General features: G+C 41.5%; 2 protein-coding genes across 3 annotated transcripts in view; one reads left to right on the plus strand and one right to left on the minus strand.

The window, feature by feature from the left end:
• Nucleotides 1–17,604, minus strand: part of Enoph1 (enolase-phosphatase 1) — a 29,089-nt gene extending 11,485 nt beyond the window's left edge. Inside the window, exons 1-4 of the mRNA XM_070012639.1 lie at nucleotides 17,305–17,604; nucleotides 3,727–3,828; nucleotides 1,579–1,781; nucleotides 90–222 (exon numbers count right to left, since the gene is read on the minus strand). Coding sequence (XP_069868740.1) covers nucleotides 90–222; nucleotides 1,579–1,781; nucleotides 3,727–3,828; nucleotides 17,305–17,388 — 522 coding nt within the window. The 5' untranslated portion in view covers nucleotides 17,389–17,604. The remainder of the gene's footprint in view (nucleotides 1–89; nucleotides 223–1,578; nucleotides 1,782–3,726; nucleotides 3,829–17,304) is intronic.
• Nucleotides 17,605–18,438: 834 nt separating this feature from the next.
• Hnrnpdl (heterogeneous nuclear ribonucleoprotein D like) lies at nucleotides 18,439–23,154 on the plus strand. 2 transcript variants are annotated; one of them, XR_011369983.1, is made up of 9 exons: nucleotides 18,439–18,911; nucleotides 19,684–19,852; nucleotides 19,948–20,109; nucleotides 20,456–20,587; nucleotides 20,697–20,811; nucleotides 21,221–21,391; nucleotides 21,661–21,752; nucleotides 22,117–22,221; nucleotides 22,911–23,154. XR_011369983.1 is itself a non-coding variant. In XM_070012638.1 (8 exons), exons 1-7 carry the CDS (start codon nucleotides 18,469–18,471, stop codon nucleotides 21,729–21,731), a joined length of 1,263 nt encoding a protein of 420 aa, XP_069868739.1. In that variant the 5' UTR covers nucleotides 18,443–18,468; the 3' UTR covers nucleotides 21,732–21,752; nucleotides 22,911–23,154. The 2 variants fall into 2 exon arrangements, 1 of the variants encoding a protein (XP_069868739.1); XM_070012638.1 differs by lacking the exon at nucleotides 22,117–22,221 and having other exon boundaries at nucleotides 18,443–18,911.
• Nucleotides 23,155–24,443: the final 1,289 nt, after the last annotated feature.

Here is a 24,443-nt window from a genome sequence, read left to right on the forward strand (position 1 = left end):
CATGACCGACAAAAAATAAAATAAAAATAAAATAAAACCCCAAAAAACAAAACAAAAGAAAAACCTAGTAAGCAAGCCAAGTAACTTACCTCAAGAACATCCCCTTCTGTAGAATGTCCAAATAACAATTTCTGAGCCTCTACACTTCCTGAAGAATAGATGTATACCTTCATCCCAGCCTCTCTCCACTTCCTGACTGCTGGAACCACATCTGCAAAAAGCCTGGAGGGAAGGCAGAAGAGTTAAAAAGCATCTAGCCATATTCCTAGGGCTGGAACACAATGGCACAATACAATGTATGTGCTTCTGATCCTGTAAAATAATATTGATCAAAATGAACTCCAGGAAATGGAAACGAGGATTTTTCCTTTGTCAAAAAAGCAAAAGCATAGGAGCCATCTATCTGGGCCCCAGTGGTGACATGAGAAGTACTCCACAAAACTGCAGACTCCTACAGCCTAAAGAATGTCACTGGAGCACCTGGATCCCAGCAATCAGAAGCAACAATCTGAGTGAACAAACACTTTTTGAGAATAAAAAGGAATTAGCAGAAAAGGGATAAAATAAGGAGATTTTTTTCAATTTCAAGGAACTCAAAAGACCAAATGATAGTAATAAAGTATTACTATACAATCTTTGACATCACTCATAAGAAAATGCTTATTTGTGTCCACTGTAGTTTAAGAAAACATGGAAATGCTGTTGGCAAAGTATGGGCCAAATATTTTTTTTTTTTAAGTCTAAGAGCGCAAAGCTAGAAATGAAATCACTGATTAGCTAGAAAACAAATGCATTTACTTAAGGACTACAAAAACCTGCAGTTTTACTGCAAAGAAAACAACTTAGAGCTGGGTATTGGTGGCTTACGCCAGTAGTACTAGCTATTTAGGAAGCTGAAATCTGAGAATCTCCATTTAAAGCTAGCCAGGGCAATTAAACACCAATCAAACACCAAAAAAGCAAGAGATAGAGTTGTGACTCAAGTGATACCATGCTAGCATTGGGAAAAACAAAACTCAGAAGCAGAGCCCAAGCCCTTAGCTTAGTTCTACAGCGCGTGTGCGCTGACACACACACACACACACACACACACACACACACACACACACACACACACACACACACACACACACACACACACACACACACACACACACACACACACACACACACACACACACACAGAGCCTTAGGGAACAAATGATTTTCAATCAGCAAATAGTTTATGGTTTTCAATTCCTGAACCTCATTTAGTCGCTTTTATCAATTCTACTGTATCTCCCATATTTAGGGAGAAATTAATATCATAAGTATATAACAAAAGTATGAAGAATTTAAGATGTAGAACCAATCCAATTTTAATTTTTTGGTGGCAATTCTGTGATTTGAATTCAGCTAGAAAGGCACTTTTATATTCAAGCTATACCCCCAGTCCTATTTGCTGTGGTTTTGTTTTTGTTAGAATAAAAACAATGATCCTATCTCTTATATTAATCCTGTGACTTATAAGGGAGAGGGAGGATGAAGGAGAAGCATCTTTGAATTTGGGAGCTGCTGAACTGTCACCTATGCACTTACTCTGCTTTTATGTGTCCTGCTGTGAATGCTGCCCTCCACATGTGGCCCTGCAGCTGTTTGAGAGCGGTGGTCTTTCGGTCCAGAGACATCTGCCAGAATACATTATCTACCACAGCCTGGATTATCTGTTGTAGATCATCCACCCCATTCCCAGATGCTGCAGGGATTGGAACTGCCCCTTCCAGATGGGTGTCTTCTTCAGCCTTTAAGTCATAAACAAAACAAAGTTTATTTCTTGTCAATTTTTTTAAAAGGACGTTAAAAATGAGATCACCCAAACCAGGCAGATCAGTTTTCTCCAATTATATTAGACCTACCCTAGAACTGTTACCAAAGGTTCCAAAAAGAATGACACCGAAAAGAAATGCTTATACCTCTAATTCTAGCATCTTGGGAGGCTGAGATGGGTTAGGATAGTGGCTCAAGACCAGACCAAGCATAAAAAAGTTCCTTCTCAATGAAGAGCTGGACACAGTTGTGTGTACCTATTAACTTAGCTATTGGGAAGCTTAACATAGGTGGATCACATCCAGATGCACATCTAAACAGGAAGTGAGATACTAATTCAAATTAATGAGCAAAATTCAGCAGCAAGAGCACTTGTCTAGCAAGCACGAGGGCCAGAGTTCGAACTCCAGTACTGCCAACGAAAAAAAAAAAAAAGGAATTTTATAATTGGTACCTTTACATACCTAAGCTGAAATTAAAATCAAGAAGCATATTTTATGTGAAAAAGCATGTAACAAGATATGGTTAATTCACTCACAAAGATCAATAAACCAGGATTTTAAGAAACTAATAATTTTCTCTTTAACTGAAAAAATGGGAAACATAGAATTGGTTTATGGCTAAAATTCAATGGAAAAAGCTAATGCAGTAACAGAACTAGTTTATATTCAGCCTCTCCATTTTTTGCAAGAACCCTAACAATGTAATTACAGGCATGAGTCTCCTGTAGCTGAGATCAGAGGATCATGATTTGAGATAAGCCTGGCAAAACAGTTCAAGTGATTCCTTCTCAACCAACAACTAGACACAGTGGAACTTCCCTGCCATCTCAGCTCCCTAGGAGGCTGAGATTGGGAGGATGAAGGCCAACCAGGGCAAAAAAGTTCAAGGTTCCATCTAAACAGAAGATAAGTTCATAGTGCCTAGTGGTACATGCCTGTCATCTCAGCTACAGCAGGAAACATAAAAGAGAAAATGTGCAATACAGACAAGCTTGGGCAAAAACCAAACCCCTATCTAAAAACAACCAGTCCATAAAAGGGTCAGAGGCATGGTTCCAACAAAAATGCCTACTTACTCCTAGCAAACCTGAACAACTGAGTTCAAACCCCAGGACTGCTTGCTGAAAAATTATTTTAAAGGAATATATAATAGGACGCTATATGTGTATACTTCAACAGGGTGAGAAAATGTGTTAAGGAAGGGAAGTACTTCAGATCAATTTTAAGTTATCTAGAAAATTCAAGAACCTCAAAGGGTATATTATTTCTCTAATCCTAACTAAATAAAATATATACAAAGGGCATTCAATGATATCCAATGTAGGAAAACTGACAGCATTAGTGCTACATGACTTTGCCATTGAAGCAAATTGAATAAGAAAATCAACAGGAGTTCCATCAAACACAGAACGTGGAGGATGGACTGAGGAATTTGGGAGGAGGTGTTGAGGCAGAATGACACAAAGGAGACAAAGTTGGTTCTGAAGGCTGGGCCAGGAGAGAGCTAGGTGAAAATTCTGGAGTGGTTTGGGGGTCTAAGGACCCAGGAGCACTGTAAAAGAGGACTGTGAAGGCTCATGTCATAAGCCAAGAGAGTGGAAAATGACAAGGAGCTGTCAGTGACATTAATAAAACACTTAATGAGACTGCATATAACCTCTGTATTCCAGGCAGAAAAGGTTTAGTTTTACAAGACGCTTTTATGCAATTTAAACAGCTCCTGGGTGAGGCAACTCTATAAACAAGGAACTGTTATAACTTGGTTGTTTAATTATGTACCCTGAATTCCAAAGCAGGCAAGTCACTTCAACTTCTAGCCCCTGGGAATCTGATTACAACATGCTCAGTGCATGTTCCACGTCTGTAGGCATCCTCTATGCTAATGATTCTAGGGGATGTGAAAGAAAAAAGTCCCAACCTGTTTCCTTAACAGACTGACATCCTGCTGGCACTCCTCCTCTTCCCAGTGTGTTTGTAGATATTCTTTCACATTTTCTTTGATGTAAGGAAATAAAATGTCCTGGACAAGAGAAAGAAAAATAATGGATGAGAGCTTGGCTTTGCGACTTACACAACAGATCCAATTCTTATATAATCTCATCTTAAATAACTGTAACAAATTAATTAACGGAATGCTTAATGAAAATTGCTGCCGTGGTTATGAATAGGGCAGAAACAGACCAAAAAAAACAAATGAACCAGACCAGGAGTTGGCAAACAACCCACACACCAAATGTGGTCTTGCATTTGTTAACAATGCTTTACTGAAACACATCCATGCTCATTTATTTGCAGCTACATTGGGCCCACAATGGCAGAGTTGAGGATTTGGACCAAGACTATGTAGCCCACAAAGGTTCACATTTATTTGCTACTAGGCTATTCACAGTCTGTCAACTCCTCAAATGTACTACTAGACCACAGATCCTTGACATGGATGGGTCTTGTTTCCATAGCACACCACACATAACTCAAATTATCTGCTAAAAGAATAATACCAATTCAGAACTAATGTTTGAAAAAAGAAGCTGATCACCACAATTTGTTCTTGGTATTCAGACATTCATTCTTGGTATTTGACTGTCTACAGAAATTGATAGGCAAAACAGTTCAGTATCAGCCTGCCAGTAAACCATGTATTAAGAACATAGATTGTATTAAGAACATGATGCCAGTTTAATTTATTTATTTGGTGCTGTGGATTGAACCTACGTGTTTTACCAATGAGCTACACCCTCAGTCCCTCTTTGGTCAAAAAGTTTACATTTCTGGCAAGGCCCCAGTGGCTCACAAGTACACTCCTAGTTATTCAGGAGGGCGATATTTGAAGGATTGAAGTTCAAAGCCAGCTAGGGCAGAATTCACACAGCTCCATCTTTAAAACACACACACACACACACACACACACACACACACACACACACACACACACACACACACACACACACACACACACACACACACACACACACACACACACACACACACACACACAGCCAGTATAGAATAAAGAGGAGGGGGAAAATGAAGACAAGAATCCAATGTATAACCTACAAAATTAAGAAGAAGGGAAAGAGTAGGTAGAATGGGTGAAAGAAGAAGGGAAAGAGTAGGTAGAATGGGTGAAAATGTTGAAAGGAGTGAAACCAATCAAGATATAAAATTCATAGATTCATAAGATTCATAAAATGCTTTGTTAAATGGCAACTCCTTTTTACAACTACTTAAAGACAATAATTTTAAAAAATTTAAGCCAGTCTAGAGGTGTGGTTCAAATGAATAGAGTACCAGCCAAGCCATGAGCAAACCAAAACCAGAGTACAAAGCTGAGTTCAAACTCCAGTACTACCCAAAACACACATACCATATGTACATATATATAAACACATTTAAGTTATATATAAACACATACATGTTATATATGTAATATACACATACATAACATAGCACTTAAAAACTAACATTTTTAAGTTACATTTGAGATATTTATCAATATGAATATAAACTCTAATGTATAAGTACCATTCTAATACAGAAGAGATTACTCAAGACCTCCGATTTAAGTACGATGATGTATTTCTCTAAACCAGGACCTGAAACCTAGTATCAAAATTCATCTTGGTGGTGGAAACAGATCATTATAGAAACCTTTATTTTTGCCAATTCAAAATATTGTATAATTGAAACAAGCTAGTTCTGATCCTCTATCCTACACATGCTTCTTTCTTAACTAGTTATCTTCTTCCAGTGCCCCAACTCACAGCAACTAAAATCCCTCCTGGAGTATAGTGATCCTCTTAAGAGATGAAGAACTCGAAAGTTATAAAAAGGTTATAAATAATAAATGTAATCTGAGTCTCGTATCTGACATCCAGCCTCTAAGAAGCTTCTAAGAAGCTGGATGGTTCTAAGAAGAACTCAAGAAGCGCCTTGAAATCATGTCCAGGTCCTTGTCTTCTGTTGGAAAGACTTTTGTTGAATACAGACTCGAAGTAGCAACCCAGGCTGGGGTCAGACTCCTGCCTCTTGCTAGCTATCTTCAGGAAACTTATACTCACTGGGCCAATTTTTCTTCCCTGGCTATACAGGGAATCATCCCTGGCTGCACAGGCAATCATCGACATCATTAGAGATAGTTTATGGGAAAAATGCTAAACTCTGTCACTTAGTATATTCTTTAGGACAGTCATTTAAAGTGGACTAGGCTCCCCTATAGCTCTAGTAACAAATAATAGCAGGGAACCCAGAACATCAACCACAAACTCACTTATGTTGATCAGTTCTGTGCTCCTGTGACAAAACACCTGAGATGATTACACTTAATGGAAGTAAAGCATATTTTAGCTCAGGGGTTCGGGTACACAAGATCACTTGGCTCAGTGACTTGGGGACTGTGGCAAGGTGTAGATGGCACTCTGGCAGCCAGGAAGCAAAGATAGAAGAAAAGGCCAGGGTCCCAAAATCCCCTCTTCAAGGGCATGTGCCCAATGATATTTCTTCCAACTACAAAGCTTCTACCACCTCCTGGTAGTCTATCAGACAGGAACCAAGCCTTCAACACATAAAGCTATGGGGGCCAGTTAAGATCTAAACCCTAACAATATATTCACATGACTAAAGCTTACCAAGTGCCAGGCACTTGTCAAAGAACTCAAAGATTAAAGGATTCAAGGTTTCAGACAACTCTGAACTTCTGAAGAAAGCTTCAGAAGTTGGAGATTACAATTACTGATCATCTAAATAAAGTTCTGTACTCAGTAAACACATAAAAGCAATATAGCCAAAGCTTAGTAAAATAGCTAAACCTCTAGAATATTTGTATTACTTGGGACCAACAATTTAGGTAACTTCTATTTTAATGCAAGTGTTATATAACATAACATAAAAGCACATAGTACAATTAATAAATTGTGAAATTTTTATCCCTTCTTTTAACACACTTATCAAATTTCTTTCTAAATAAGATAAATACAATGCCTTTAGGTTCCTTCTAAAAATGCCAATAATTATATCATTGCCTAGCATGTATTACGAGATTCATATGCATGCTCTAAAACACACCTTTCAAAGTACTAGGACTGAGGCCTGGCATGTATCAGGCCTTGGGCTCCATCCTTAACTCTTCAATAAAAGAACAAGAAAAAGAAGCTAGCATTTATTATACAATCCTTTCCAGTGAACACTTCACCATAATAATTGTAATTTACTTCAGTTATAATCTATTTATAGACATTTCAAAATCCTGTAGTATAAAAAAAGAGCTGCAACTAACCACGTATTCAACAAATAAATCTATCTTCCAGGGTACCTAAGGGGTTCTTAGGGAAGGAGAGCAGTACGTATAACAAAAAGAGGAATAAGTGGAGAGTGTTTGCCTTTCAAGGACTGTGATTAAATTCTTCTAAACAATGAAGGGGATACTATGTAAACAGCAATTTCTATCACTCTTCAAAGCTCAATAGCAGCTTTCAGAAAGAGGCTTATTAAGTACTGCAAAAGTTTTTGGTTTATTTGTCAGTCATGGGGCCTGAACTCTGGGCCTGGGCGCTGTCCCTCAGCTCTTTAGCTCAAGGCTAGCACTCTAGCACTAGAGCCACAGCACCACTTCCAGCTTTTTCTGCTTATGTGGTGCTGAGGAATCGAACCCAGTGCCTCATGTATGCAAGGCAAGCACTCTACCATTGAACCACCTTCCCAGCCCCGTTGCAAAAGTTTTTAAGATGTGGAAGGGGAGGGCAGAGTTGGGGAGGTGAGGAGGAAAGGGAGGGTAGGGGAACAACAAAGGAGGAGGTAACAATGCTGGATAGGAAATAGAATCATTGCCTTGCTGGTGTTAACTGTAACCCCTCTGTACAGTATCTTTACGATAAAAAATACATATATTAGAGAGAAGTTTTTAAGATCCATAAATGTTTGGAATGTTTAGATCCTCATAAATGTTTAGAAGTCAAAATATAGATGTTCTCTATGGTCAAGTAGTTATATCAATGAGAAAATCATAGAATTAATATAAATAAAATTGTTTTGTAATATTCACTTAAGTTCCCTTTGAAGAAAATGGGTAATAAAAGTTTTTCTCCAAAGAACAATACTTGAAAGTACAGCTATTTAAAGAAATTATTTTAAGTCTTCAAAGGGAATCAAACCACTCAGCACACGATTCATAGTATTGAAGACCTTAATTTTTTTCAGCCAGAAAATAATACAAAGGCAGTATTAGTGAGCTACTATTTCATTAACTCCAGAGAATAAAAAGCAAAGGAAAATTAAGGGAAAAAATAAATCATATTCTCAGCTGGAGGCCAGTGACTCACTTCTGTAATTCTACCTACTCAGGAGGCTGAGATTGGAGGATCACCATTCAAAGCCAGCTCAGGCAGGAAAGTTTGTGAGACTCTTAATCAATTAACTACCAAAAAGCCAGAAGCGGAGCTGTGGCTCATGATACAGGGCACGAACCTTGAGCAAAAAAGCACAGGGACAGCACCCAGGCCCTGAGTTCAAATCCCAGGACTGGCACACATAATAATGATAAGTAAATAGATAAATAATACCACTCATTTACATATATAATCACAGCTACTTAAGACCCTGAAATCTAAAGATCCTGATTCAAAGCCCTCAGGAGCAGACAATCCTCAACATTCTTAATTCACCAGCAAAAGTGTGTAAGTGGTGGTATGACTCAAGTGACAGAGCACCAGCCTTGAATGAGAAAGCCAAGTGAGAACATGAGGCCCTAAATTCAAGCCCCAGATAGACAGACAGACAGATCATATTTTCTAAGAAATGAAAGAGGTTACAAAGCAAACTGTTGAACAAAATACTATTTCCAGGTATAAAGAAACAAAATCCAAAGGTTCTTTCTCTCTGGGTCAAGACACTACAAGGAAAAGATATATAAACTTACCAGGTGAACCATGTTTCCAGCCCTTTTTGCTTTATTTTTCAGCAAGAATTCAAGTCCCAGGACCAGCATGCACAGTAATAATAATGATAAATTAAATTTTTAAAAAACTGCAATTCACTCCAAAACTAAGTAATTTATATTTGTAATTTATATTGGTCATGCCTGCTGTAATTCTGGCAACGTAAACGACCAAAAACTGTTAGATCACCATTGTAAAGAGTCAAAGTCAGAAGTGGGGGGAAAACCTGCAGAGGTACAAGTCCTGACATGAAGAATAGAGCTGATAGCACTGAGGAGAGCAGCAATGAAACATGGGAGGAACTCACAACCAACTGTGATGATCCCACAGCACATCTCTCCAGGCTTCAATTACTCCTAGGAGAAATTAATTGGTTGCCAACATTCACTAAATGATTCTAGCTGGGAATGCTTTCTGTTCTTGAAATCAGAAAATCCTATGACTCTGAAAACTACTGATAATTAAAACCATTCATTGTGGGTTGGGAATGTGGCTTAGTGGTAGAGTGCTTGCCTAGCATGCATGAAGGCCTGGGTTCAATTCCTTAGGACCACATACACAGAAAAACCCGGAAGTGGTGCTGTGGCTCAAGGAGTAGAGAGCTAGCCTTGAGCTGAAGGATAGTGCCCAAGCTGGCAAAAGCAAAAACAACATCAACAACATTCATTGCTTTTCCTTATCAGGAGTAACCTGACACAGCAACAGGCTAAACAGAGAACAGTACCTCCCAAACCAAGAAACTCTTAAAATACCCTGGATTGCTGGTATTGTATCATTCATACTTACATGAATCACATACACATTGAATTTTAATTAATAGTCTCACCAATCTGTCTACTATTCTACCCAGTGAAGGTAATTCAGTGCCCAGTGTCTCTTACAGTGTGAAAAACTCAGCGTGAGGCCAACGGTGACATCATGTTCATTTTCATCACCTACGCACTAAACAACCTCATCTGATACTCAAGGGGAAAAAACAGAGGCAAAACTGGCTGAATCTGATTTACCTGAAGATGGACAGTCTCCAAAGAGAATGAACTTCTTAAGGGCACTTCAATGGTAATTTCCAGCAATATTTGATTTTCACAGTAAAACTACTGGGGAATCAAACACTCAAATAAAGAAAAGCTCAATTTAATTTCAAAGTATCAACAAAAGGTAATGTGAGCAGGTCCAGTAGGTCATACCTATAATCCTAGATTCTAAGGAGGTGGAGATGTGAGAATCAAAGTTCTAAACTAGCCTAGACAGACAAAATCCAAGATTCTCATCTCCAATTAACAAATAAAAAGCCAAAAGTGGGATAGGCATATGGCTTAGTGGTAGAGTGCTTGCACAGCATACATGAAGCCCTGGGTTCGTTTCCTCAGTACCTTATAAACAGGAAAGGCTGGAAGTGGCGCTGTGACTCAACTAATGGAAAGAAGCTCAGGGACAGTACCCAGGCCCTGAGTTCAAGCCCCAGGACTGGCAAAAAAAAAGCAGAAATGGGGACATGAATCAAGTGGTAGAGCTTTAGAGGAGGCACGAGGCCCTTGAGTTCAAGCCCCAGTACTAGCACGGGTGCTCATGAGTGCACACGCATGTACAAATGCACACATGTAAAAGAAAAATTCCTCTTTTCTCCATTTTGGGGAGAGTTATAAACCGGCTTCTTTGTAGTTTTGTGTTCATATTTCCAGGAGAATTTTAAAGTTATGTTGTCATTTAGTAATTTGGGCTCTTAAGGAAACTGAACTGATAGATTTTTAATTTTTTTTTTTTTTTTTTTGCCAGTGCTGGGGCTTGAATTCAGGGCCTGGGCACTGTCCCTGAGCTTCTTTTGCTCAAAGCTAGTACTCCACCATTTGAGCCACAGCACCACTTCTGGCTTCTTCTGTTTATGTGGTACTGAGGAATTAAACCCAGGGCTTCAAGCATGTTAGGCAAGTACTCTACTACCACTAAGCCACTTTTCCAGCAAATTGATAAGATTTCTTGGAAGTAGTCTTGTTCTTCAATCTAGGAACATGATATATTTTCTCTTCATTATGTGTCCTTTTATGACTTTCAGCAATAATTTTATTGTCACAAGATTTCAATACAAAATTCTACCAAAGGGCTGGGAAGGTGACTCAGTGGTAGAGTGCTTGCCTTGCATGCATGAGGCTCTGGGTTCGATTCCTCAGCACCACATAAGCAAAAAGAAAAAAGCCAGAAGTGGCACTGTGGCTCAAGTGGTAGAGCGCTAGCCTTGAGCTGAAGAGCTGAGGGACAGCGCCCAGGCCCAGAGTTCAGGCCCCATGACCGGACCCAAAAAAAAAAAAAAAATTCTATCAAAATAGCCTGTCCCTGGCATTCACAGACATAAATGGACCAGCAGTGAACCTACACAAATATGAGCAACTGCTTTTTAAATATCTCTATATCTATATAAATATAGACATACAGATATATAGTAAAGGTGATATGCAGAAGGGTTACAGTTACATAAGTCAGCTAATGAGTACATTTCTTTTTGAACTGTGTCACCCCCTCCCTCATCTTCTCCCAGTTTTCCCCTCACCCCACAAATTGTATAGTTTATTCCCAACATAATGTCCAGTGACTATCACTGCTGAATTAGTTCACCCTTTGTCCCACTATTTCTCTTTCCCTTCCGCTCCCCAAATCCTATAAACATTATATACAAGACAAAAGGTACGTAAGTCAAAAACAGGGACAAAAGGGAATAAGCCAAAGCAGGGAGCAGGGCGGGGAGAACCACAAACAGTACAATAAAAAACTCATTTCCATTTCTTGGAGGTCATCTCTAAACACTCATTTTATGAGTCCTTGTGATCTCCTCCTTTATTCTCACTGTGAATATTTACAGTACAGTTTAATTATGTCCAAGTGCAAATATTTGTCTTTTACTGTCCACTCGGTTTACTTGTAGATTTATAGGCGCATTCTAATTATTACAAATGAGGGAAACCATGCAGTCTATGTTTCTCTGGGTCTGGCTTATTTTACTTAATATAATTTTTCTAGGTCTTTCCATTTCTTTACAAATAGGGCAATGCCATTCTTTCTGATGGAAGCATAGAATTCCATTGTGTATCTACACCACAGTTTCTTGATACATTCATCCACTGATGGGCATCTGGGTTGATCTTCTATCTTAGTTATAGTAAACAATACTGCAACTACCATGGTTGTGCTGGTGGCTTTAGTGTGGCCTGGTTGTGGTCATTTGGGTAAATGCCCAAGAGTGAGATTGCTGGGTCATAGGGAAACTCTATATTTAGGTTTTTTGTTGTTGTTGTTGTCAGTTTTGGGGCTTGAACTCCGGGCTTGGGCACTGTCCCTCAGCGATTCAGCTCAAGGGAAGTGCTCTACCACTTGAGCCACAGCTTGAGCCATGCTGGCTCTGAACTATGCTCCTCAGATCTTAGCCTCCTAAGTAGCTAGGATGACAGGCGTGAGCCACTGGCACCTAGCCTATGTTTAGTGTTTTAAGGAACCTCCATACTGTTCTCCAGAGTGGCTGAACAAGTTTACATTCCCACCAACAGTGTAGTAGTGAGCAACTGCTCTCTGACAAAGGAATTTAGAAATAAGAACCAGCAAAGGCCAGCATTACTAAGGTACATTCATATATATATAAAAGAGGAAACTTTTCCAAGAGAAAGTGCAATACCAGAGGAGCTCTCTTGGCAGGACCTGTCTTTGAACTCAGAGACTGGCGATCACTAGGCTTGCTTGCTCACAGCTAGTGCTCTACCACTTAAGTCATACTTCTGGCCTTGCTTTTTGTTACTTATTTTGGAGACAAAATCTAATGGACTTTTCTGCCCAGGCTGGCTTCAAACCATGATCCTGTGTATCTCAGCCTCCTGTATAGCTAGGATTACAGATGTGAACCACCAGCACCCAGCCCCATATGAACACAGGTGTATGCCACCAACAAAGATTTGAAGTAACTATAACAGTTATAAAATAGAGCTCAGTAAGCACAGAATGGCAATCTAGTAGCTTCTGCTCAAGCAGAAGGGAAAAAAAATGCAAATACTTCTATTGGTAGAGTTTGTTTCCAGTGAACCACTAAGTCTTAAGTCTTTACCCTAAGTAACAGCTATCTGAATATGCAGATGTGCAAGCAGCAACTAAGTGTATGTGAGAAGCATTTGAAGGAAATTTTCAGATTGGTGAAGCCAAAAATTAAAAGTGACATATTGTTATTCAGATTTATAGACCTCTCCTTTGCGATCACAGAAAATTTCCTTGGCTGGGCATGGTAGCTCCCAGCTACTCAGGAAACGGAGATCTGAGGATTGTGGTTAGAAGATAGCCTGGGCAGGAAAGTCCCTGAGACACTTATTTCTGATTAACTACCAAAAAGCCAGATGAAGAGTTGTGGCAGAGTGCTAGCTTTAAAAAACTAAGTGACAGAACTCAGACCCTGAATTCAAGCCCTAGCACTAGCACTAGCACAAAAACAAGTATTTGTTTACTAAGCAGTGATTCAGATAAATAACCCAAAGAATAGCTATATATTAATCACAATCTACACGTACACTTGTCACAGTCTATCACTGGTCAAGGGAAAACAAGAACACAATCTTTGATGCACACCCTAAATCTCCAACCCTGGTGGTGGTCTTTGCAGGTTCAGGCATGTTTCTGACTTATCCCCTAGGCTGCTCTGTAACTTGTGCCTGCAAGTACTTATCCCACACCACTTCTTATGGAAGATGATGAAGACATGACTAAACTTTTCCTTGAGCTAAGGGATTCAAGGGAATTAGTGGATTCACAATGCAAATTAGCAAAGGTGGTGAAATAAAAAAGATACTCGTTTAATTCCTGTAATACCTTGCCAGAAGGTGTGACATAGGATAAGCTGTAAATAACTTCAAGGAACACTTTTCTTCATGTAGAAACTTTTTCCTAAAAACATAATGAAGCTGGACGTCAGTGGCTCACACATTGTAATCCTAGCTACTCAGGAAGCTGAGATCTGAGAATCACTGTTCAAAGCCAGCCTGGCAGGAAAGTCTGAGACTTTTATCTCCAGTTAACCACCACAAAAACTAAATGGTGCTGTAGCTCAAGTGGTAGAGGGCTAGCTTTGAACACAAAAGCTCAATGACAATACCCAAGCCCTGAGATCAAGCTCTATGAATGACAACAGCAACAAAAACCCCATAATGAATGCCAGAATTCCAGGACAGTTTCTCAACTCTTTTTTCTCATTTTCCAGAGTTTCAATTCTATTTTCTATTCTAAGCACATTATTTAATATTGGACCTTATTAGTTATTAAAAACAAATTCAGAGGGAAAAAGATAATGTAAAACTGAATTTGTTTTGTCTTGTTTGGTGCTGGCTCTGGGTCTTGAACTCAGAGCCTTGTGCTCTCTCTTGGCTTTTTTTGTTCAAGCATTAGGTTTTTTTGCTCTATCTCTTGAGCCATACCCTCACCTTCTTAAAGTTTGTTAATATGTACTTTTATCTTATTTCTTATGGCCTTAAGTGCCCTCATATCAACTATAATTTAATCAACACATCAGCCAAAGAAAAGTTTGCCTCTTTCTCTCTTACACACAGACACATGCACACACACACACAGTAGCCCATTGTAAAGGTTAAATAAGAAAGTAAGACCATTAAAGAGTTTCTGAATAAGATAAATTGAAATCCCAGGCATATGTGGTTCAGCTTTTTACAGCCTTCATAAAATTGTGCATACACCTCAGTTTTCAAGGATGAGTCAAACATTTCTCATGTATACAGTACTCAACATTTTCCTCCATCATTCCACAGGCAACAGGACAGCAAGTTCACACATCTGACTCTGACTAATAATGCTGACAACACTTTTCAACTCCCATCTCCATGCCTACAACTTTGAAGAAGATATAATTTAATTATCTCTTTAAAATGTGCAAAACAAAATAGCCCTTGAGATTCTCTACTAAGAGTTTCTCTTTCAAGTAAACTCATGAGATGATACTTTTTGTTTGTGCTGGTCCTGGGGGCTTGGACTCAGGGCCTGGGTGCTGTCCTTGTACTTTTTTGCTCAAGGCTAGCCCTCTACCACTTTAGCCACAGCTCCACTTTTCTGGCTTTTAAATGGTAGTTAATTGGAGTAAGAGACCATGGACCTCCCTTCTCCCTGTTCTGGCTGGCTTCAAACCATATAGATGTCAGCTTCATGAGTCCCTAGGAGCCTTGCTGAGATGACACTCTTTTAACAGCCACAAAGTATTTATGAATATGGAGACCAGACAGAGGCTTCTGAGAAGTCATGCCAAGAAAATGCCCAGTTCAACATGTTCAGACCTGCATTTAATGAAATTCTTTTTGCATAATTACCATAAATATCTACAGACCTAACATTCTTATTTGTGTAGTTTCTGAAATACTGGTTTTGATACATTCATGTGCAAAAAAATAATAATAGATTACAAATAGTTAAGACTGGGGATGGTGGTGCGCTTCTGTAATCTAAGCACTAAGTCAAAAGGATCCTAAATTCCAGGCCAACCCAGGGTACAATCCAAGACCAAAGAATAGCTAGAGGACCAGCTCATGTGGTAGAGAATAGAGTTCAAACCCCAGTAGAGCAAACCAAACAGTAGTAATTAACATTTAACTAAATGCTTAACTATTTATGTTGGAGACAACTACTATGTTGCCCCGGCTGGCTTCCAACTCACAGTCCTCCTATCTCAGCTTACTGAGTAGCTTACACAAGTGAGAGACTGCTTCAGCAGGGTGCCAGTGGCTCACAACTGTAATCTTAGCTACTCAGGAGGCTGGGATCTGAGGATTGCTATTTGACAGCCCAAGTAGTAGAGTGCTCTTGAGCCCAAAAAATGGCTCTGGGACATTGCCCAGGCCAAGTTCAAAGCCCAGGCCAAAGGGGGGGTGAGGGAGGAAGATTCCTTTAATCGTTTTCTCAGAGCACATAATCTAGTGTCAAACTCAAGTAATTGATTTAGGTCACTAGGACGTTTTTTTCCCTCAGATTTCAGAATAACTGCCACAAGGATTACAAGAAGTGGCTCAGTCTCTAACAGAAAACATAAGGGAGAAAAAGGCTGGGGAAGGAAATCATACTGTTATAAAAATGATTTGTATGAGGCATCAATTGAGAATAGCCCATAGTTAATGTTACATCCTTACTTCTGCTGTCTCCAGATACTGCTGGTCTCCTGAGAAGACAGCAAAACATCAGAGTAGGCTGCTGACTGTAAATCATAAAAATCAGGAATCTTTATGCTTCTGTTAACAGTTGTTCTATTGCAACAATAAAGTCAATAGATAATAGTTGCTCTATTGCAACAATAAAAAGTTAATCCATTAATAGCATATGAGTGATCCTAAAATTTTCCAGATTACAAACTTGGGGATAAAAGGTCTGGGATTTCTTCAGAACTCTAAGGTGACAAGATACAGTGATTATTCTGTAAAATTTTAAAGTAGTTGTTACATCTGGACTTTGAAAAGTGTATATGGACTTTATGCTATAACCTACATACAGAAATTTATTCACAGATCTTTTTTTTTTTTTTTTGCCAGTCCTGGGGCTTGAACTCAGGACCTGGGTGCTGTCCCTGTTCTTTTGCTCAAGGCTGGTACTCTACCACTTGAGCCTCAGCGCCACTTCCAGCCTTTTCTGTTTATGTGGTACTGAGGAATCAAACCCAGGGCTTCATGCATGCTAGGCAAGCATTCTACAACTAAACTACATTTCCAGCCCTACTCACAGATTTTTTTTAAAACTAAATTTAAAACTCAGGCTGCCTAGTTGCTTGGTGAATGAATTTTTCCCCTACATCTCTTGACCTCTACAGAAGCATCTGTAGATAACACTTTATCTATCTTTATTCAGATAGGCAAACAGAAAACAACAACAAAAACAAAAAATGCCTGCTGCACGGCAAAGCTGTAAGCCTGTGAATTAGGTCTGCACAAGTGTTAATTAACCAGAGACATGCTTTGGATAAAAGCGTCAAGCTTGTATGGCTTTCTATGGAAAGTGAACGTAATCTAGAGGTGTCCTATGGGTCCAGAAATCAGTGCTGTGGGCCAGAGCACAGATGAGGAAAATGAAGTGTGCAGCTCGGCTCCTAGCAGGGGTGGGAAGTCGAAGAGCAATCTTTCTAGTGCAACGTCCTAGGCTATTTTGAGAGCTTGGAACTCGAAAGGCACAGAATCGAGGCTGTCATCTTGACTAGAGGAGCAACAGGGAGCCCATCTGCCAGGCGATGGACGCCCACATCGCCCCCACCTCGCTCCTGCTGACCTGGCCCCGTCAGTCTTTTCTTTTCAATCACTTCCATTTCTTCCTACCCATCTGCGTGTAACCAGAGCAAGGACGGGGGTGGGAGAAAAGATGGTGCCTGGGGAAGCACGGACGCCACCCTGCGCGCTCCGCAGCCTCGCCACTTCCTCCTCCTCCCGGTTCCACAGGGCCTGGAGCCCACAACGCCTCTCCCAGACCTCGGGCCTCCAGGACAAAATCCGCAGTCATTAAACAGAATCGTTCTCAATTGCACCCAAACGCAAACGACTTCTCCGCTCCCTTCCGCCCCTCACCTTTACGAAAGCAATCGGGGTTGTGGTACCTTCGATATCTAGAAGGATCGCAGTGACTTCGGCAGGCACCGAAAGCACGACCATTTCCCTACCGGATGCTACCACGGGAATCGGCCTGCGGGTCGGGAGGGCGAAGGACGGCGCCCAGCAGCGTCTCAGAACCTTCCAGGCCTTCAGAAAAGCCCCGCACACAATACCGAAGCTGGCGGCAGCGAGGGATCCCGGGCGCTCAGGACACACCACCACCACGGACGTGCTGCAAGCGGAGAGCCGGCCGCCCAAGGTTCTGCACGGGGAGCAGCGAGGAGCCGCAGGCCCGAACCACGTGGGCAGCGGATGGGCGGGGCTCTCCGGTTCCGAGGGGGCGGGACAGCCTGGGGCCTCACTGCCGATTGGCCGCCGGTAGGACTCCGTACGCGATCCGTCCACTGGGATCTCGCGTGGGCGGGAACAAAGAAGCGAACGCGGGAACCGCGTGCGCGTGCCTTGCGCAGTCTGCGTCCAGCCAGCGGGAGAGCCGTCCCCCCCCTCCGGCCCCCCCCCCCCCGGCACGTGCAGACGGGAGCAGCCACCCGAGTGGCGCGCCGGGGACGTGAGTGCCCCTCCCCCGCCCTACGCCTAGGCTTTTGAATGTCTACAGTAAGCTGACCCCGCCCCCGCCCTCCACAGGGCCGGGCCGGGCTCGCGGCCGCACTCCCTGAGCCGGCGGCGGCGGCGGCGGCGGAAGAGGCGCCCCCTCCCGGAGGGGCCGCCGCGCGCCCGCTTCCTGTGCGGCTGGTTTCTGTTCGCGGGAAACACGCGTGCGCGCGGTGCACGGCCGCGCTCTTGCCGTCCCGGCCGCTCGCGCCTAGCGCGCTCCTTTTCCTGGAGCAGCCGGCCACGGTGCTAAGCCGACAGCAGCAGCTCCGCCCTGGGGCAGACCGAGGGCGCAAAAGAGCCGGGGGTGAACGGCTCTTTGGTAGAGGAGTGGGTCGGATCGGACGCCAGAGACAAAGGCGATTTCCAGGCAAGAGGGACTGTGGTCCTGCCACGGCGCTGCTCGGGATTTCCAGCCCCCCCCTCGGGGTTTTTCGCCTCCGACTCTTCCGTCCCAACCCCGCCATCCCTCAACTTCCCCCCTCACCCCCGCCCCGCGCGACCTCGCTCCTCACCGGGAGGGCCACGATGGAGGTCCCGCCCCGGCTCTCCCATGTGCCGCCGCCATTGTTCCCCTCAGCTCCCGCTCCCTTGGCCTCCCGCAGCCTCTCCCATTGGCGGCCGCGGGCGCCCCGGCAGCTGGCCCCGCTCCTCCCTTCTCTCGCTTCCAGTTCCGCCCGGCAGGGGGCGCGGCGGGCCCCGCGCCACGTCACCGCCCAGCCGCCCTCCCGATTGGCGGGCGGGGCGGCTATAAAGGGAGGGCGCAGGCGGCGCCCGGATCTCTTCCGCCGCCATTTTAAATCTAGCTCCATACAACGCTCCGCCGCCGCCGCTGCCGCCAGCCGGACTACGCGCCACCACCCTCCGACCGACCATTCCGCCACCATGGAGGACATGAACGAGTACAGCAACATAGAGGAGTTCGCAGAGGGATCCAAAATCAACGCGAGCAAGAATCAGCAGGATGACGGGTACCCCACGCTTCCCCCCCACCCCCCCAGCTCCTCTCCCTTCCCTGCCCTCCCAAAGCGCGCCGCGCGCGCCCTGGTCTCTTCGGGAGCCGCGTGCTGCACCCATTCTCTTCCCGAGTCCACCCTCCGCGTGCCCGCCAGGCTCCACGAAGCTTGGGGGGGAGAGGAAAGGGGCGACGAAGGGGGTGACTCGAGAGCCCCGCGGAGGGTGGGGGAAGGGCGCGGCGGGGTTGGCGGAGGACGGCGGCGTCGCGGTCCCGAGTGCGCAGGCGCCGCGGGGGGGGGAGGGGCCGCCGCGCCACTCGCCGCCGCCGCCTCATTGTGTCTTATGCTTTGCTCCGACGGCTTGCTCGGAGAGTTGGGCAAACTTCGGCTTAGGCACCCGGAGGTCCGACTTGGTACCTTGGAAAGCATTACCTAGAACGTTGGCTTTGACAGCTGAGGATCAGAGCGGACCTGAGTCGCGAGGAGTCATTGTAGAAAAGTTGGAATCTCTGACCCTCCCAAAGGAGTCTGGTTAGAACCGTCGCGTGTGATTCTAAGGGCTTTTTAAAACTACGTGATGGCAGCCTTGGGAAAGCACTCTGTCGGTTTGAATAAGTAACCTCGAGGTGGTGGACCTTTGAGATTTGTGATCTGTTTGTATAGTGATAGATTTAAGAGCTTAGATTGAATGTGTAAATTACCCCCTGCTTATTTCAGGGCTGAAGTCGTTTTTTTTATTTCTAAAGCTAATGTCAAACTTTTTTAAAAAGCAATTTTTTATCCCTAGTAAAATGTTTATTGGAGGCTTGAGCTGGGATACGAGCAAGAAAGATCTGACAGAGTATTTGTCTCGATTTGGGGAAGTTGTAGACTGCACAATCAAAACAGATCCAGTCACTGGAAGATCAAGAGGATTTGGGTTTGTGCTTTTCAAAGATGCTGCTAGTGTTGATAAGGTAGGACTGTGTTTTGCGATGTGCTTCCTTTTTTGTTTCTTGCATATTCTGGGTTTTGTATGTGCCTGCCAACGTAAAATAAATTTGTCTTCTAGGTTTTGGAACTGAAAGAACACAAACTGGATGGCAAATTGATAGATCCTAAAAGGGCCAAAGCTTTGAAAGGCAAAGAACCCCCTAAAAAGGTTTTTGTGGGTGGATTGAGCCCAGATACTTCTGAAGAACAAATTAAAGAATATTTTGGAGCTTTTGGAGAGGTGGGCTTTTTGCTGTGCTTATAAAAAATTTTCACCCCTGGTCCAATTTCTATAGAGTTAACAGTTTCACGTGGTGTAGGATTCATTACTGTTTGGGTGTTTTTCGAGTTACCCTATTCTAAATTTCTCTAATATAATGGTAATTCATAATCGGTGTCTGGACTTAACTGGTGGAATCTCTTGTAACATGATACTCTAGATACATACATAAGTTGTTATGGCTTGGTCATAAAGCTCAGAAATCATTAGAATAACATTGAGGCTTGACAGGTCATGTAGCATTCTAAGACAGGGAGATAACTTTTTGCTGCTATTGAATGATCTTGACTATGCATCTTGATTTCAGATTGAAAATATTGAACTTCCCATGGATACAAAAACAAATGAGAGAAGAGGGTTTTGCTTTATCACATATACAGATGAGGAGCCAGTAAAGAAATTGTTAGAAAGCAGATATCATCAAATTGGTTCTGGGAAGGTAAAGCAGTTTAATTACATAAATGAAAGTTTTGAGCGTTTTCTCTATTTGAGAAGAGAAAAATAGTCTTAGAATGTTAGTGAAAAATTCTGTTTGTGTTTGTTTATAGTGTGAGATCAAAGTTGCCCAGCCCAAGGAAGTGTATAGGCAGCAACAGCAACAACAAAAAGGAGGAAGAGGTGCTGCAGCTGGAGGAAGAGGTGGTACTAGGGGTCGTGGCCGAGGTGAGATTTGATTCTTAGGAAATAACCAGTTTAAGCTTTGTTGAAATTAAAGCTATCACAACATGGCAAAAAATGCTACCTTGTTGGGGGGGTGGGAATGAGCTTACTTAGTTTCACACCTACTGAGAATAGGCACTTTGATAATGACACCATAAACACCACTGCAAGAAGCAACATGGCATGATAGATTTCCTTTGGAGTCCTTGTTTTAAGTAGAAGGGCCTACCCATTTTCATCTTTAATGGTGGTAGGATTAACTGAAACCAAAACAACTGGTAGCTACCCTGCAGTATAAATACCCATTTCTGCCTCTTAACTTTTGCAGAATAAAGGACAAGAATGTTTTGGGTTTTTTGTTAGGCTTGGGGGTCAGAAGTTATTGCCTAACAATCATTGTGCATTGTTTCAGGTCAGGGCCAAAACTGGAACCAAGGATTTAATAACTATTATGATCAAGGATATGGAAATTACAATAGTGCCTATGGTGGTGATCAAAACTATAGTGGCTATGGCGGATATGATTATACTGGGTATAACTATGGGAACTATGGATATGGACAGGGATATGCAGACTACAGTGGTAAGAATATTTATCTTAACTTCATAAACCAGTGGTATTAAATGTGAAAAGTAGATTGCCATGCTGAAATTATGTGGCCTTAATTTAAATTATTAAGCTTTTCAAATGTATTGCAGTTAAGATGATTATACTAACAGAATGTAATTTATTGTTTCTGACTAGTTCATATGGCTATTGCATGCAGAGTTTTACATATTTGATAGTTTAAGTGTGTGGAACTGTCTTAACAGGAAATTTTCTGAAAAAGTTTTATTTTTCTTTCTAAAAAGGTCAACAGAGCACTTATGGCAAGGCATCTCGAGGTGGTGGCAATCACCAAAATAATTACCAGCCATACTAAGGAGAACGTTAGAGAAAGCAGGTGTGTATAAGAGTACAAGAAATCAGTGGAAGTGTCTTAATTTAAAGATCAATAGACAAATGAAATAAGTAAAAACAATATAATGTAGCCTGTTTTTACTAAATTGTTAATTTTGTTAATGGCTTTATGAGTCTGTTTTGCCTAAAGTGTCTATAGATCTTTAACTTTTAAAGTCTTACCTCACCTTTTTTAGTATTACAGAAAAACTTAAAAGTTTTTCTGTTTTGTGTACCACAAGGTCTAGAGGAATAATTAAAACTTTTTTAAAACTATTAACAGGTAAAGTACTGAAATGGGTACAACTTAAGGAAAACAAGAATGTTATCTTCTAACTCTGACATTATACCTTGTTTGTACCCGCCAGCGGGAACTTCATTGCAGGCCGTGTGTCACCCTGACCACGTCTATCTCTGGGGGTCGCACGTTGCGGGCAGAGCGCAAGGCATACACCAGAAAACGCTGTCCTGTGGTATGGTCTCTTCCAACTTCATGTACCAGCGTAAAGATTAAAGTGGAAAACTTCAGACTTTGGCTTCTTTTTTTAAAAAAAAGATCTTTTTGGAAATTTAAGTGTCATAAACTTAACTTAAATGGTTTTTTACAGGAGTTAAAGTACATAAATGCCTTTTTACAGCTTAATCATTTTGGTCTTCTGTTTAGTGTTGTATTTCAATTGTGGAGCCTCATTTTAAGTGTTCATTCTTTAAGATTTAATGCTTGCTTTTTCTTTTTATAGCTAATAGTGAAATCTACAAAACAAGAACTTGTAAATCTGGGATATAAGTTAAAGATCACATGCAAAGAAAATTAATTTTTTTGTAATACAGTAAACCTATCCAAAATCAATGATTGTTTTAGCATTTTATTTACTTGGTTTACTAGAGATATTTCTAGTAGGCCTTAATCTGTTCAGCCTGTGAATATGGGACAGTGGCATTCCCAGGTTCTTTTCTGAGTAGTTTTGAATTTGACATCATTTGGGAACTCCCAAGTGAGTTTCTCAGCTTTCCGAAATGGATTTTACTAATGAAAATGCATGTGATCTTTAATTATTGAAGAAAACTATAAAGTGAGAACTTAAAACAATTCATGAAAATGGACCTTTGAAAGCTTGTCAGAATTGCACAAATCTAATTGGTACTTTGTTTTTATTTTTAGGAGATGCTAAAGAAAATCTCACCTTACAGGACTACATTGAAGATTGGTCTTCTGTTGATCTGATTATTTTGTAAAGACTTTCTAGTGTATAAGACACAATGGTGTCCAACTGTATATAGCCGCCAGTTAGTTTTGTTTTTAGTTTGTCTTTTGCTATGTGTTATGACTCAATGTGGATTTGTTTATACAAACTTTTATTTGTACAATTTCATGTTAAACCTCAAATAAATGCTTCCTTATGTGATTGTTTCTGCGTCAGGTACTACATAGCACTGTAAAAAATAATTTTAAAGAAGCAATAATTAAGGCAGTTTATTTTGTAGGGAGTTGGCCCATAGGAAGGAACTGTGGTCCCTTAATAAGTAGCCACAGTGTTGCTCAGATCCCAATTTTTTTAGGTATATTCTCCACACTCAGGCTTGAATTGTTTTTTCCCTGTTAACTAAGATTCAAATAATGTTCTTTTCCTCTCTGGTTATCTGGAGACTATCTTGAAAACTTAAGTCATATTATTGTGGTTAGAAGTTTTGCAGCAGACAGCACTCTTACCACTCAGCCACATTCCCAGTCCCGTTGTATTCTTTTAAGAATAGGACTTTGGGGCTGAGGATGTCGCTGAGTGCCTAGCAGTCCCTAAAAAAAATTTTACCAACATAGCTTGTTCATAGCTCTCTGGTACACCAAATGTAACTTCCAGTGATTGCATTGGGTGATCAGTGGTCTGCTGGAAAAATTTGGTTAATCAACACCATGACTAGTTAATTTAATTATGAAAGTAAGTCTCCAGATGGAAGTTGTAAAAAGCACTATAAAGCTGGTAGAAACGGATACATACGAACTTGTCCATTATAGTTTGGTCAAGAGATTGAGATTTGGGGTACTGGCAGAATGACATAGTTAAGTCACAGCCACCAACAGATGAACAAAATGTTTCCAAGTTGGCATTTCAAGGAGCTTGTGTTGAGTTCTTAGGGAAAGTCAACACTAGTAACTTTCAGTGCATTTAGTGCATGAATTAAGCATTTCTGTATTCAGACATAGGAAGGAACCATGGGGGGAAAATGCTTAAGTCTTGAGTTTGTTGATTATGAGGCTAAGCATGATGAGTATCATTAAAGCTTACCTTCTGGTGCATCAAAAATTTTAGGTTTTAAAGTACATTTGGCTGACAGTTTTATTCAGTATAGTTGGATTTGGGAGTTTCCATGTTCCACTATAGGATGCTAGGATTGACATTTGTGTTTACATACAGAAAAGTTGATCTTAGATTACACAGAAGTTGTTTATGCTGATACCTGCTTCTTTATTTTAATCCCTGCAATTTTGTTCCAATGATATATGTACTTGCTAGGCTACCAAGTTGAAATTTCTTTGGCCTTGTTTTGCTACGACCAAGTAACAATGTTGGCTATTGTAAGGAATTGTTTATTTCAACATGGAACCTTAGGGAATAGAAGGGAGATCCATTTCAAGTTGTGTTAGTAGGTGCAGTTATCTAGAGTAGTGAATCTTGTAAGTTCAAATCTATGAGTA

This window comes from Dipodomys merriami, unplaced genomic scaffold, assembly GCF_024711535.1.
Source record: "Dipodomys merriami isolate MVZ:Mamm:240054 unplaced genomic scaffold, mDipMer1.0.p SCAF_9, whole genome shotgun sequence".
Lineage (NCBI taxonomy): Eukaryota > Metazoa > Chordata > Mammalia > Rodentia > Heteromyidae > Dipodomys > Dipodomys merriami.

What these genes read in the sequence shown, in the direction of transcription:
- Hnrnpdl (XM_070012638.1), top strand. Translation starts at nt 18,469, where the DNA reads ATGGAGGTCCCGCCCCGGCTCTCCCATGTGCCGCCGCCATTGTTCCCC. An exon ending in AAGAATCAGCAGGATGACGG is followed by an intron (nt 18,912 to 19,683) that starts GTACCCCACGCT and finishes TTTTATCCCTAG; the next exon opens with TAAAATGTTTATTGGAGGCT. An exon ending in GGGATATGCAGACTACAGTG is followed by an intron (nt 21,392 to 21,660) that starts GTAAGAATATTT and finishes CTTTCTAAAAAG; the next exon opens with GTCAACAGAGCACTTATGGC.